This window comes from Manis javanica, chromosome 7 (genome assembly GCF_040802235.1).
Source record: "Manis javanica isolate MJ-LG chromosome 7, MJ_LKY, whole genome shotgun sequence".
NCBI lineage: Eukaryota > Metazoa > Chordata > Mammalia > Pholidota > Manidae > Manis > Manis javanica.
In genome coordinates, this window is record NC_133162.1 from 41,162,575 (window position 1) to 41,178,537 (window position 15,963).

At 37.0% G+C, this 15,963-nt stretch overlaps 1 protein-coding gene across 7 annotated transcripts in view; it reads right to left on the minus strand.

Moving 5' to 3' along the window:
* Positions 1 to 15,963, minus strand: part of KAT6B (lysine acetyltransferase 6B) — a 162,988-nt gene that overhangs the window by 46,466 nt on the left and 100,559 nt on the right. For all 7 annotated transcript variants that reach the window (XM_073240798.1, XM_073240797.1, XM_037013267.2 and 4 more), the window contains 4 exons: positions 12,115 to 12,223; positions 3,458 to 3,573; positions 2,879 to 2,960; positions 348 to 480 (listed from right to left, as the gene is read on the minus strand). In XM_073240798.1, the coding sequence (XP_073096899.1) occupies positions 348 to 480; positions 2,879 to 2,960; positions 3,458 to 3,573; positions 12,115 to 12,223 (440 nt within the window). The remainder of the gene's footprint in view (positions 1 to 347; positions 481 to 2,878; positions 2,961 to 3,457; positions 3,574 to 12,114; positions 12,224 to 15,963) is intronic.

The window sequence follows — 15,963 nt, forward strand, 5'->3', positions numbered from 1 at the left end:
GTGGACAAAATTGTTGTCTTGTTTAAAAATTCCCATAAAAATACTTATATAATTAAGCTCTTCGAATGCTTAGCCAGTAAAGTAGGCAGAATGATTTGTTTCCAATTCTCATTCTGCTCCCATCCTGCTGAGCATCACAAATACTGCCCACAAAAGACCCCAAATTGCCAGTTGTAATTAAAAATGTTACTTTCAAAGAATTACACAGCTTTTGCAAAAGGAGAAATATTCTTCAGCTCTCGAGTTTGTAAAAACGATGCTAAAAAGTTAACAGAATCTAAGGGGTTACAATCACCTATATTTTAAAGTACAACAAAAATATTTCTTTGGATTAGATCTCAACCTACAACAATCGTTGCTTTAATTTATTTTTCGGTCGTCCAATGGGTTTTGCATATCGTCGTTTTATTTGTGCAGCTTTCTCATGAAGTAGTTTTCTTCCCTTTTTCTTTGGTCTGCAGACTTGGCAAATCCACATCCCTGAATTAATATATATATGAGAAAAATATTTTAATGTTTCATTTTAGGAGAGATATTAAATATAAACTGCAGCTATAATAAGCTGCCCAAGGATGCCTGTATGCAGAACGTCATTCCAGAAGGTGGGTCAGTCCCTTCTGTCATTCTCCTCAGGAAACCATCATTAAAGGTCAATTTCCCCAGGGTCAAGGTGGTGAGAGCAGAGGGCTGCCCCTATCTCAGAACCCTTCCATAAGGCTTTTCCCAAAATGTCATCAAGCCTCCCTCCACCATGTAAACACACATGAAACCTGATTCTGTCAAATATTATGTATCTTTTGATTTGAGGGAGAAATTTTCAAGTCAATCAGTTTTTGAAACTTCTTGGGGAAAAAATTTGCTTTGTCATCTCTTTCTAGAAGTTTTCAACACTTAAAAAAATCACTGTGAAATATAAATTTTAAACTAAAACTTAAAAACCTTAAATACCATGGAGTTATAATAATTAAAATTATACATCTGGCATAGGAAAACAGGTCAAGAACCTGTGGCTGAGAACGGAAAGGACAGAACAACTGAAGCCTATAGGAAGGTTAGCATATCAAAAAGGTCATATTTCTCATCAGTGGTAAAGAATGAATTCATTCACAGTCAGTGACAACACAACAAGGAGCTATCTGGTAGGAAAATGATTATTTCCTATCCTTTACAAAAATAAATTCTATGCAGATGAATATTATAATATGATAAATTATGTTACAAGTACAGGAAAAATCTGTGGATATTTATATAATCTACACATGATGGACATTTAACACTGAAGCTATAAAGAAAAGGATTCATGGATTTGACTATGTAAAAATATAAAGAGCTCCTGCAAATCAGTAAGAAAAAGATGAGAACCCCAATAGAAATATAATAATGGATAAAAACAGGCACTTCTACAAGATGATATACAAACAGCCAATAATCAAACACAAAATAATGTTCAATCTCACTAGTTAAAAAATTATCAGACATCTTTTTTCTATTATCAAATTGGTAAAAATTTAAAATAGTAAAATTGTATTTTATTGAATCTAAGAAACTATGGACTAGTAATAGTAAATGCATCTGGTTTAAAAATGTTGTCTTAGACTCAATGAAATAAGTAATGATGAGTGTTCGTCATAATACAGGCAAACAGGTATTCTCAGAGACTAGTGGTTGGTCTGAAAACTGATACCACCTTTCATGCACACAGCCTTTGATCCAGCAATTCCTCCCCCAGAAATTTATCTTAAGGAAATAGTTGTGGATGGAAAAAATTGGAAACATTTGTAATGTCAGCCATAGGGGATTAGTTAAACAAGTTATGGTTTGTTTATACATGGGGTTGCAAAATCAAATATGTTCAGGAACCACCCAGGTATAACATATGTGACTGAAGCAAACTGGAATGCAAGACAAGAAGGAGTAGTGAGATTGGGGAAAATAGGCGCATGCATGCTCTATCTGAAGGACTCAAATCCAAAATTTTGAAAATATACCAGCTCATCTGTAATGCATTTGCAGAGGTCTTAGAAATATGTATATGTAGTATCAACAAAGTGTTACAGTTACCAGGTTTGTAAACCCTGCTCTATACTGTGAAGTTCTACACACTGTTAGGAGAACATTCAATGATGTGGGAATGCTAGAACCTATTGTTAATGAGGAAAAAAAACATAAGACTACAAAAACATGTGCGGAATGTTCCATTTCTTTTTAAAAAGATGTGTGGGGGGCACAGAAGGAATTTTCAATTGATTGTTCTTTTTATTCCTTGTTGTCAATTTGTACTTCTAAATCTTTCACAATGAAATGGTATAAATTCTTGTTTTAAGAAGGCAAATTTGGTTTTAACGTTTAATATATTATAAAATGAGAAAAAGGAGGCTGAGCTAAGCTTACTTACACAATAGGGGCTAAAATCTGTATTTTATGTGGACATAGGTAGATAGTTCAGATGCTCATGCTCAAACTACCAACCAATGGCCAAGAAAATGGGGATGGTGCCTGTCAAAGGACTTGGGGTCATCACTATCCCCATCATTGAAAATAGGTAATGTCTTTTTTCTGCCCAAGTACTGAATAATGTGGGGAGTGTTCTAAACTTTTGACCTGCCTAATCTAAACTTATTCTAATAGGGGAGTAGTTTCAGGAGAGGAATGGTCTTTTGTACCCCCATGTCTGAATTAGAGTCTTTATTATACACACTATCCCAAAACTAAATGCTTTTACACTCCTCTGTTCATACCTGTGCCAAACCCACAAGAACGAGGGTGAAAGGGATGAAAAAATGCTTAAGGAACTTGTATATGTCTCAGCTGTCACACATGAGGACAAGGCTAATGAGTATGCAATAAAACACATTTTTAATATGGTTTAAAAGTTCACCTTTTGGCATTCTGGAAAGTGGGGGGTCACAGCACTCCATATGGAATCCTCTATCACAGGAGTCACAAAAAAGCATATTATCCTGTAATATAACATATTAGAGACTAAAACTGAAATCAACTACAAAAGGCCACAAATTCTTAATGTTATCCAATTAACAATAGAATGTAATGGAGGACTGGGGAGGATGTGTGGGAAGGGAGGGACAAGGGGGGAAAGGGGGCATTACGATTAGCAGACATAATGTGGGGGGGGCACGGGGAGGGCTGTACAACACAGAAAAGACAAGTAGTGACTCTATGCCATCTTACTATGCTGATGGACAGTGACTGTAATGGGGTATGTGGTGGGGACTTGATGATGGGGGGAGTCTAGTAACCATAATGTTGCTCACGTAATTGTAGATTGATGATGCCAAAAAAAATGTAATGAAGGAGCACCATGAATCCCTGTTGAAATCTGACATCAAGTGTATTTAAAACTTGAAAGAGAAAATAGCAACAGTCTACAAAAATGAAAAGCCTTAACACTGAACACTAACAATTTACCTGGAGATGGACTACTGAGAGCCATACTTACTGCATTCTTGCCTTGGATTCTACATGCACTGCATGTCTTGCATTCGATGCACTGCCACCTTAAGGCCTTTACATTTGTTGTTAATTCAGGACAAAATTTCAAACAGGATGGGTGTCCTATAAGAATAAAAAGCAAATTGCCTATGGGAATGGTGCCTTAGATATTTTTAAACTCCCATTCCTGAATATTTAATAGATAGGGATAATGCCAGCCAGAGAACCTTAGGAACTTGAAAATACAAAGAGATCAGAGAATCTAAATTATTCTCTCTTTTCTGCCTTTTTTTTCCCCCTCTGTATGTAACAGAGTGATTGTATGAATGTTTCCCCTAAGAGAAATTTGGAAAATTTATAACAATTCTAGTTTCCAAGTCCTGGACAACTTGAAGAAAATGTGTGCTCAGATACTGTTCTCACTCCTGTGCCCTCTGCTAAATAAATCTCCTGTCCTCGCCATCTTCATCAACTACTATTTACCCAGTTTTCTGGTATGCCGGACTGTGAAGGGAGTGCCGAGGTTCACACAATTCCTGCTCTCTGGGTGTAATTAAATCATACGACTAAAACAACAGTAAGCTTAAAAAAAAACAAACAAAAAAACCTGAGGCTGCTTCACATCATACAAAACTACAAATGCACCCCCAAGCAAAAAAACAAACAAACAAAAAAAAAAAAACCCGATAGTACACGAGGAATATCCCATTGCTGGGGTATACAAAGAAGATACTATTGTCATCTTGCCCCTGGGTTCCTGGGTTTATTCTAGAAATAGAACCAGTGAATTTGAGAGTTCAGAAGGTGAAAGATCCAGGTCACATGGAATATACCCAGAAGCAGACTCCCAACAGGCTTCCCCATTTTCCTGAGTGTTTGTTCAGCTCTCTACACTGTTCTGGGCACACCTTTCACCTAGAGACTCTCGAAGCACAGAGGAAACCTGGAAACCCTGAGGGGCAGCACCATTCAAGGAGCTACCTGGGCGAAACCAAGAGGTTCCTCCAAAAGGTTGGGGGAGGGTGAGCCTCGACTCTTCGGGAGGCGGTTCAGTTTAAAACCTGATGGTCTTTTACCACACGTAAACTTGAGATCGCCAAACTTGATTTTATTTTTCCAAATCTGGTCTTAAAATAGTAAGAACATTAGCAAATCCCATGTGAAAGAACTTATAACCAAGCTGAAAGAAACCTGAGGGGTAATAAAAAAAAGCAGATTCTGCAATTTCATAACTGTTTTATAATTTCCTGTCTTTGGCAGGCTCATTGTTTAAATATGTATTTTGGGTTGCTGCCAAAAAAGGTCCTCCTCCCTGAAGCTTAACAGGTGCTTCGTAAAATTCCACCCACTAGGAGATTTAGCTTTTTGAAGTAAAAACATTCAAAATCAATCATCAATACCATTCATAAAAGCACACTATTCAAGTTTAAAACAAAATAAAACCAAAAACTAAACGTCTGTATTTAAGGTGTTGAGCAAATAAAGTGTTATCATAGGATTACAACCTTAGGCAGGAGAGACACCCAGGTAGATGAATTTAACCTATGACATTATTCTTTTATAATGTGGGGGTGGGGGGCACATGGACTACAGGAAAGTCTAAATATATAAAAATGGTATCAATCACCTCTTTCTGCTGAAGAACAGCAAACAAAGAAAGCCTGCTTGTCGACTTTAAGTATACTCAGAAGGGGGAGGGGAGAGGTCTACTTTGATCAGGGCTTTTTTCCTCCCTTATATAGTGAAGGGGTAAAAACTCAAGTTTTAAAGAACAGCAATTTAAATTCCACCCTTTAAATGGGTCCCATCAGCTTAAAAGTATACCATTTACTTCTCTTTTTTCCCCCTTTTTATTACTTCCTGTAAGTCATACATCACTAGCACATATGACCTCAATTTCATGCACTACATTTTTCTCTACATTAAAATCTGTGCTTATACTTTGTAGCTTAATATTCAGTAACGAAGGTAATTCATATCATATTATAGCTTACTCTTTATTCTCACAGATATCCTATGAAAAATGCTTTTTAATAACTACACATTTTGAAAATTAATGGATTCTAGCCACTTTCAATCAAGATCAAGGAAGTCTTCCTTTCACTTTAAGCAACATTATATCTCAGACTACTATTTAAGCTACCCTATCAAATTCTAAAATCTTCAACGTATCTTTCCTTTAGGAAGCAATCTTACCTTTATTTAGCTCAAGAGAATTGACAATAGATCCCTTCTAGCTCTAAATTTCTATGATTCTGTTAAGGATGCTGAGAGATGAAGAAACATTTCCATTTTATTTTCTCACAGCCAACTTAAAAATAACAGAAGACTCTGAGTCTTGACATACCGCTACACAATCTATAGTAAATAGATAAAGGGCAACAATGCAATTCCTCCCATTTTAGCCATTCTGTAAACTCAACAATTCCCCCTAAAACTCTGGTTCTCTGCTGACACAACTCATGTTGTCTTTCTGGAGTTTGTTTTACTTTTGCAGTTTGCAATTTACCAGATTTAGGAACATACTATATATTCATTCACTCATTCATATTACAAACACTTATTAAGCACTAGTAACTCATACTAATTTTATCTAGGAAAACCAAAAGAATACTGTTTAAAACTAAACGAGTACCAATAATTGGAGGAATGATTTTTGGAGGAGGTACTGTGGGGGAGAAACCATGGGCTCTGTGGTAGACAGAATTACATGCCCCAAAGACAGGTATGCTGTAATCCCTGTGACCTATAAATACATTACCTGACATGCCAAAAAGGGACTTTCAGATAGGACTAAGGGTATAGGCCTTGAGACAGGAAGATTATCCTGATTATCTGGGTAGGCCCAATTTAACCATGTTTTTAAAAGTGGAGAATCTTTTCCAGCTGGGTTAGTAAAAGGAGATGAAAGGAGGAGGAGAGGGTCAAAGCAGGACCCCATCCAGCTTTGCTAGTTCTTAAGCTGGCAGGGGCAGGGGTATGCAAGGAATATGAGTGGCCTTTAGAAGCAGGGAACAATGTTCACCTGGCAGCTGGCAAGAAAATGGGGATCTCAGTCCTACAAACACAAGGAACTGAATTCTGCCAACAATTCGTGGTGATTTGTTACAGCAGCAATGTAAAACTAATAAAGAATTAGACACTGGGTTCTTTCGACTGGCTACGTGACCAACCATCTGTCCACTTGAGACACAATGAAGAAAAGGACAGACATCTCAGATCATATAATGTACAGGGAAGACATCCATTAAATAAGAATTAGGATTATTGCAATTTGATGGGATGGCTCAGAGGTATGGAAGACTCAGTCTAGCAGTAGGTTAGAGGAAGGCCCTCCTAAAGAACAGACTCCAGGAATGAGTGGGGTTAGACTAGACCAGAGAAGGGGCAGGGCAGGAGAAGCTAGCATGTGCAGAGGGAGAGAAGAACACAGTACATTCAAGGACATAAAAATGGCTCATTATAACTAGTGTACATAGTATGAATGAGAAAGTGGATAGTGATGTGGGACAGAGTTAACATGAGCCTAATTTGGAAGAGTTTTTTGAGCTATATTAAAGAATTTGTTTTTCCTAAAGGCAACTGGTAGTCACTAAAAAATTCTGTGATTAGATTTACAGCTTTTAAGAGTAACTCAGGCTGCAGTATGGAAAACTGATGCAGAGAAAGATGGTTAAGATTAGACTAAGGTTATTATAATGGTAGATTTGAGTAGGCTTGAGGGGGGTTTGTGGGTATATTGAGGATGTAGGATATATATTAGGACATAGAATCAATGTATTTTAGGCAATTCCCTAGTGTGAGAGAATAGAATGGAGGATGACTTGTGGAACTGACTGAGTAGCCAGTGGCATGCCATTTGCTGAAATGGGAAATCCCTGAGGAGAAGCCAGACGTTATTTGTTTGCTGTCATTTCTACTGACACTGTTGTGGTTGTTTTTGGGTGGAGGAAGCAGTGCAAGGCTGATAAGCCATTTTGGATGTTAACTCTGAGGACTCTATGAGACATCCAAGTGGAGAATTTCTGGAGGCACTGATGTCCAAGGTTCTAGGGCTCAGGAAAAGCTATGAAACAACTTAAAAAACACAGGGCCAAGGACAGAAGCCTCAAGAAACATTATGGGATGGAGAGAGGCCAAGGAGCTAAATGGGACATGGAAAGAAACAGTAGAGAGAAAATGTGGAGAATATGGTTATCACAAAAGCCAAAGGAAAAGAACATTTTTCTCAATAGGTCAAATATGGCCAAGAGGAGTACTTGGTGTGAACTAGAAGATGTTTATTAGAGTCTGACAAAGACTGAAAAGTACCCTTTAGATTTTGCTGCATGGGGGTCACTGTTAATCCTGAGAAGCACAATTTTAGTAAAATAAGAGACCAGAGGCAAGGTTCATCTTCTTATTTCTCCACTTGGATGGTCAATCAAGCTTTGGGCTTGTGGAGGATTGGGGCCCAACAATCCTTCCTCTTCTAATCCTGTTTGGATTCCCATTTTAGGTTTCTTTCTACTCAAGGCTCTCCTTCCCAACCTAATTATTTAATCTGTGTCTACTTAGTGTGAAACTGGATGACTAACCAGCCAATCCCCGGGGCATTTTCTCACAGTGACCTTAAGAAACTAGTCATCTTTTGTATATACATTTATATCCATATATTGCACATACCAACTCCAAGGCAGGCAAGTTTTGCTTGGTGTTAACACATAAATAAAGAGAAACCCAGGAGAGACTTGGAGTGAGGGCAGACTGATATTCGATCCTGTAGCTCTTGCTCCCTGTACTGTACAAAGGTGTTTTTTCTTACTCTCCCAGCTGCATCACAGAGCCTCTCTCCGTCTCCAGTTTCAATGAGCTTCCACTTAGAAAGATGCTGTAATTTTGAACTGTACACTTATCTCAGATTTGCTAATTTGAAAACACACATGCACACAACTCATCTGTAAGTAAGATTTAACCACCCAGCAATCTGAGCAGCAGACACAAAATTTCATTTGGTATAATATCTAATACTTATGTGAAGCTAATTAAAGATAATTTGGTCTTAATGAGGCAAAGAGAATGTAACAGTGTTAATTTCAAAGTAGGCTGATCCGTGAAAGTCAAGTAAAATCACTTCCTAGTCCCAACAGTTCCACGGGCCTGAAGACTATCTAATGATTCCCACATTCATATTACTGGTTAGACAAATCCTTCATGTTTGTATAATGTTTTATAGTTACTGATAATCTTCATATCATTATCTACTGGATCTTCACAACAGCCCTGTGGATTCAGGGTGCAGATATCACCCTCCACATTTTACAGACACGGAAAACTACAGCTACATAGTCGGCAAGCAAAAGAGAAGGGGAACATCACTTTTGGAGCACCTTGCATTTTTACTACCTGCAAACTTGAATTATTGTTTCAAAACAACTTTTAACAGGAAAAATATAGTCAAGAAAGTACTGCCCATTTGCAGCAATGAGCCATCTTAAAAATAGAGAAACTAATTGGCTTTACTTTATGATGTAAGCAGAAGATAACATTTTTTACTCATGTCTCTGAAATAGAAGCAGTCTAAATGTGACACCTCACAAAGGGTACTTCAGACAGAGGCGACTAAAACCCAACAGGCACATATGGGAAACACATTTAAGAATGATCCTCTTTATGGGCTGCCATCTATATTTCCCTTTTTTGTTTTATATTGCTATGTTTTTTTTTTTCCTTTCACATAAACTTCTTACATTAGGGATTCCTTTGATCATTGGAAACAGCTTCAATTCAATCTGGGAACCAGTAGACTCTTCTTGAGTGTGAGACAGAGACCCCTTCCCTGATGCCAACTAGGGTGACCGGCCACTCTATGATTCCTGCCTGAGAAACTGAACTGCACCATACACCAGGGCTTCTGCCATTTACCAGAGGGCACTTTTGAGCCCAGCCTGTTTTACTTTTTTTCCCCTATAATTACCAAGCTGTCACAACAGAGCATTATAACTGTAAGAACCCTCCCCCACCCACCGCAAGCTCTCTAAGAAGAACCATATTTTATTTTAGCCCTTCTATTTAAAGATTAGCAGTGACAAAGTCCACTCATCTGATCTACCATATGAAGTAAAATGTCTCTAATGCATCTCCCCCAGTCAGGAACAATGGTATTTTTGACTAAAGTACCTAGATCCAGACTGGCCCAGTACAAGCAAAGATTAAGTGAACCTCCATAGTAGAGTTGGATCCCATTTCGGAGTCCAGAGAAGTGCTCTGAGCCATCCTCTGTCCTAAACAAAGGGTATGATGACCCCAGGGCTTGAATTTCTGTCATGACCCATCCTTGACTCCAAAGCCTCTGGCTCTTTCTACCTGAAGAAAGTAGGAAAAACTGGCTCATAAAATGACTCTAGCTGTGTGAGCTTTCTAGACAGTATTCTCAATCCATTCTTCTCCATTTTTTAAATGAGCAAACAAGGCAGTGGTTTTGAAAAGAGAAAACATAACACTATACTATATGCCCTGGAAAAGTAAGAAACTTTAAGGCAAAAAAACTTCAGTGACCTCACAGTACAAAGGAGATCAAACTTCTCCTTTGGCAGGTCTTCAATCTGGGAAAGGCGAATGGCGATTGATTACATCAGAAAATCTGAGATCTGCCTGTTTAGAATTACACCTTTGAAGGAGGCCTTGAAGTTATGATCTAAGAGATAATGATCTCAAATTCCTTATCAACTCAAGTAAGTGTATCAGCAGAGGTAAAGAAATATATGAAGAGAACTTTTCTTCCCACATTTAAGTGCATCTTTAATCTGTCTACGCACCCAGACAAATAGATATTCAAGAAATAATACAGTGAAGGGTATTTTTAAAATACCACCTTAAAAATCACAAAGGGTAAACCCTAGACAAGTGACACCATGGAACTGATCAGGCAGTTAAACAAAAGAATAATTCATTCAGAATAAGCCTTGTGAGAAAGCCCAAAAGGTAACTACAGAGTCAGAACTGATGAGTGAGGCACTCACTAGGATAGAATGGGGAGATTGTGGGGTTGAAATTTATTAAGTTGAACATACAGATAATGTTTCCAAGCCCTTTTGTCACTATCTATGCTACCATGGGCATGTAAGCATTTTAATCAATCTGTAAAGCCCATCAGAAACACTGTCAGAATGCATTTCTCAAGCAGAGTTTGAAATGTCTTATTTGCAAGGTTCTTCCCTCCTAGTCAGGTATGGAAGCTGTGATACGGCCCCTATGTGTAGGACCTATTAAGTTAAACCTTCATAGAAGGAGAATGAATCATTATACAGCACTGTCATTCCTCAGTGTGACACAGCTCCTCTACCCAACCATCAAGCAGCTGTCACAAGTGGTGATAAGATTTTTAATTACTTGCAGCAATCAAGGACAACAATACCAAACATGTCAAATAACAACGGCTGACATTTACAGTACACTTATACCGCAGTTGCTGTGGAACCTGTACTAGGGTGTTTACTTGTGTTCTCTCATCTGACTCCCAGAAAACCCAAGTGGTATGTGCTATCATTATCTAACTCTAATGAGGAAAACTGAGGCCCAGAAAGATTAAATAACTAATTCAAGGAAGAAGGGCTGGGCTCTGGCTGGCTCTTGGGTTTGCTCTTAACCATCACACTATACCAGCTTCCTGAAGGGGAGTATACTGTGGAGTTTTGCAGGTTTGCTGCTGTTTTTAAAGATAACTGGAGAAATACTTGGTCATGAAATTTAAAACAAAACTTTGGGAGGAAAAGTTTCAGAAGGCTAGGAGAAGAATATTTAAAGATTAACACAGAGATTAATTTTTAAAAATCCAGTAACTACCAGTCAATCTGTTCGTATGTGTATGTATGTACACACAAGCATACATACATATAACCATGTGTGTACCTCACCTAGACAACTATCACCTGCTTAGTAAGAAGGAAGACTGGCTTGGTAAGACAAATTCTTTCAATGCAAGCATAATCTGAATTTTATTTCCATTATAAAACTGGAGGTGTGGTCTTAAAATGGTGTGCTGAGAAAAAAGCAGAGGTGACACCCATCTTGGAAGCATTTCTGGTATGGCAACTTGCCAATAGCCCATTGTCTCTACCCAGCAATTCCCTGATTTCAACATCACCTTCTATGTAGGCCACTCTTCTCCTTTCTTATTTTAGGTATTTTAAATTTCTTGATTCTGTTAGTGCACTTCCCAGAATACTGTCCCTTTTATTTGGAGTCACACAGAGCTGGGCTGTAATATTATATTTCAACAGTAGGTGTCATGACCACAAACATTATATATTCCATATCTCTTAAATTGAAACTTGAAGTTATAAAACACAAGTGATTCTAGTTGTATTCAATTTGATAACTTAAAATTCTGTTCACTGGATTTACCTGCAATGTAGAATATTCCACCCTGAATTATCAATGCTGTCACAAAATCAAAGCTTAATTGTAAACATTAACATACAGTATTATATAAACATTTGTATCTTTATGTCAGTACTAATAACGCTTGTTTTAACCACTACCTGCATTTACTTCTTAAATTTAAAACCTATGCTATTATCAAATAATTGTTTGAAATAACAAATACAGCTTTGATGGAGAGTTAAAGAACATGAGCTATTAATGGGGAGTTACTGTACATGCATACAGAAAGTACCAACTTACCACTACTGCCACAATCTGCACAAGAGAGGAGTTCTTCTGGCTTCTTTTCACGATTTGATTCTTTAGTTCCCAAACAGAAGCTACATATTGGAATGGGATCGGCACGGGGCTGAAAAATTAAAATGAAAAATATTGTTAGTTTTCCACTTTAAAATTAAAAACAAGACATTAACATCAAAAGCTTCTTACATATTTCTTTAACAAAGAAAGCTGCTGAATAAGGTATTCAAGTCCACATTTTGTTTTAAAAAATCTCAAAGTATTTGATACTAATAAGTATTACTTGAATAATGCATTTAAATGTAATATATAAGATTCAGAAGTAATTTTTATTAAGCCAATGAAATCTTAAGACCTTCATATATAAAACCTTCCTGAAATGAACATTATTAAAGATTCACTTGAAATCTCAATCATTCTCATAATCTATATTCCTATAATAATCTATTCAGTATTGTAGTCTATGAATATCATCTAGTTAAATCAGATTATTTAAATTTTATCATGTTTTAGTGCAGGTTACTATTACTCATCTATTAAATATTTGAAAATACTGGTACGTTTTTAGGTGACATGATAACTGAGTTAAAACTAATTTAAAATTCTGTAGGACCACATGAGAAGAGCAAAAGAACATTAAGAAGACATTCCAGGCACCAAGGTTTTCAAAGGTAAACCACACCATGCCACACAAAGGAGATAAACAACTCTCAATCCCTGGCATTCCCACTTCAGTAAAAGAAAGAAAAAAAACATTTGTCTAACCCCTAGCACCTTTTAGCTCTCACTAAAGAAATTGCTTTTAACAATGTATAAATCTGCATATATTTCAGTGTCCCCATTGTTATATTTACGACTACCAGCAGTGCTAGTATGCCCATTCATATGAATAGTTGACTGTGCCTACAGATCTGGTCACGTTTATTTTGAACAGCCAAACTGTATGAAAACTAAAATTTTATTGTATATTCTAAGCCTTCACACATGTCTGTTAGCCATCTGAATGTAACTAGAATGTATTTGTATTTGAATGCCATGAATCAAAAATTCAGAGCAAGGAAACAGTGTAATCACAAAATTTTTAATGTAAATTAAACTCAAGATTTTGCTAGGTCTAGCTTTATTCTAAATACACATCAGTATAGAATAAATCTCATTTGTTCAGCTACTCTACTCCAAAATGCCTAATACATTGCCTGATGCACACAGTAGGCATTCAAAATATATGCTAACTGAATAAATGAAAGAATCATATGCCAGTTAAAAGAAAAAAAAATCCCTCATCTATAAGATAATATTTCAAATGGTTAGAATGATTCCAACACATGCCTTGGGTCACTGTGACAACATGTTATCAAAAAATAGAATTTATCTTATGATCAAGCATTTGAAAAATTGTTCAATATGACTGTTAATTTCATCTTACAGTATGAGTGTTCATTATCTTGCCCTTATTTTCAGTTTAATTTGTTCCTTTAACATGTACAGGCTTTACTTTCTGAGGTAGCTTTGCAAATATAATTTTTGTAGCCCTAGTGAAAAAGCCAAGTATAAAACACTCTACTAGAAAAAAACAAGAAAGACAAGCCACAACAAATTGGTCACTGACTCCAGCCACAGTTTTTTAAATGCCAGATAATCAGCACTGCATAATTATGGATCCACAGTTATTACTTGCAACTGCTCTACTGCAGTACCTTGGGAACACTTTTGTTCCTTTAAATAGCAATTAAAGGAACAATCTGGTTTTAAAGTGACAACATTCCCCTGATAGATTCTAGCTAAAACCCAGTCCTTGTGCTAATGGGATTCTTGCTTTCATTTGATATAACAATACTCAAGCCATAGCTGCCATCCTTGCAATGATAAATAATTTACAAAATGTCACATATCATTCATGCAATGAAACAAATCCAAATCTGCAATCCCATTTTTCTTTCCCGGATGAATTTTTAGCTATAAGAAAGACATGGCCATCAGCCAGCATTCATGTTCATTTTTCGTTCTTAACTAAAGGTAACACAAAGGACAAAGGTTGCTAGTAGTTCATGGCCAGAAAGACTGATGCCCCACTCTGCCCAATAACAGAAAGCATAGATGCTCTCACTTCACACTACATCCAAGTGAACCTCACCATGCTGATGTAGCTCACAACCATTTATTTTAGGTGTAACTATCTCACAACACTCTATAAAACCACTGCATTATACAGAAATGTCTGCCCTGCTGAATTATTGATAATTCAAAGCACTTTTTGCTAACCTCAGTGTAGCCGAGTCTAATTAACTTTAAAAAATTGTCACTTGTATGAAATGAAACTTTTACAGTAATGCATGTAAATGGGTCACAGAATTATTATGATTCACTATTCTCAATCAGACTATGTATAAACTGCTTCAAAAAATAATCCTTAGTGATAGATTAAAGTGCATCGCTGTCAGAAAGAGTGAATAAATGGCAACTCGATTGCACACAAGTCCACTACAGACAAAGCATATTTAGGAGGTCTGAAAATGGAAACCAAACATCTACTAATTCCTTTCTTTGAAATTTCACAAAGGCACCTAACCCGTTGATCACATTTTCTTATCAGCATGCCTGAATATGTCAAACTAATCTTGACAATTAACAACCATGGATAGGTTTCAACTCTGCAAACTTCTCAGGAAGCACCTCCTCACCTCCCACATAATAACCCTGGGATAGCTGCTAGGTTAGGGCCACACACACTCTCTCATTTAATCAGGTTAACATGCCTGCCAGAAATGTATACTATTATGCCCCCTTTAAGGAGGAAATTGAGGATCTGAGAAATTAGGTAACTTTTCTAACGCTGCACAGGTTCAACTGTGGAGCTGGGATTTAAACCCAAGTCTGCCTTCACTAAAGCCCATTTGTCACCTTTACTACACCTCCCCTCCTCTTCCCTCCTCTCTAGGAAAAACAAATGTTTAAAAATTATCCTTCCACAAGTGGCAGTAACTCTTTACTACTGTGTTCATAATCCCTTCCATTCAATTTCTCCATTACCAATGTGGGTGCAGAGAGAGAGAAAGTGAATGTGGCAAAATGTTAATAGCTGGTGAATCTATGTGAAGGGTGCATGGGTGTTCATATGTTATTCTTCTAATTTTTTGTATGTTTACAATTTTCCAAACAAAGTTGGGGGTACAACTATAGTTCCCCTTATGCTCTCAAGAGATCTAGAATGAATTATTATATAACTGGATCACAAGCATTTATAAAATAAATATCTCAATCTGATTACCAATTCACAGACAATACAGACGACAGAGGAACATGATAATCTATCTGTATAGCAGGAGGATGCAAGTGCCAAAACTCTCAAGGACAAATGACCCAAATTCTTCAACAAATAAACTAAATTAATTAAAAGAGAGACAGTGAGTGAGCAAGGAAGAGAGGGGAATAGATATGGTATAAGAACCAGTAGACGAAGACATATAAGAAGCTTGTCTGCCAATCCCAATATATAGTCCTTATCTTGATCATGATTCAAATAAATTGTAAAATAAAACAAAATAGGATGATCTACTGAAGGAACTAGAGCTACTTTGCCTTGAAGAGATGGCTGGGAGGGGTAAACTAGGTGTCTTCATCCAGGGCAAGGGTTACGTTTCTTCTGTGGATCCTGTTAGACCAACAGGAGTTGTACAGAGTTCAACTTTCCAACAGAGCTATCCAGCAACTGAGTGGATTATTTTTCCTGCTTATTTAATTTTTAATACCATTGTATATGTAGTATTAAATTACATACTTAACCATTTTTAAGTATGCAGTTCAGTGGCATTAAGTACATGCACATTATTGTACAAGCAGCACCACTAT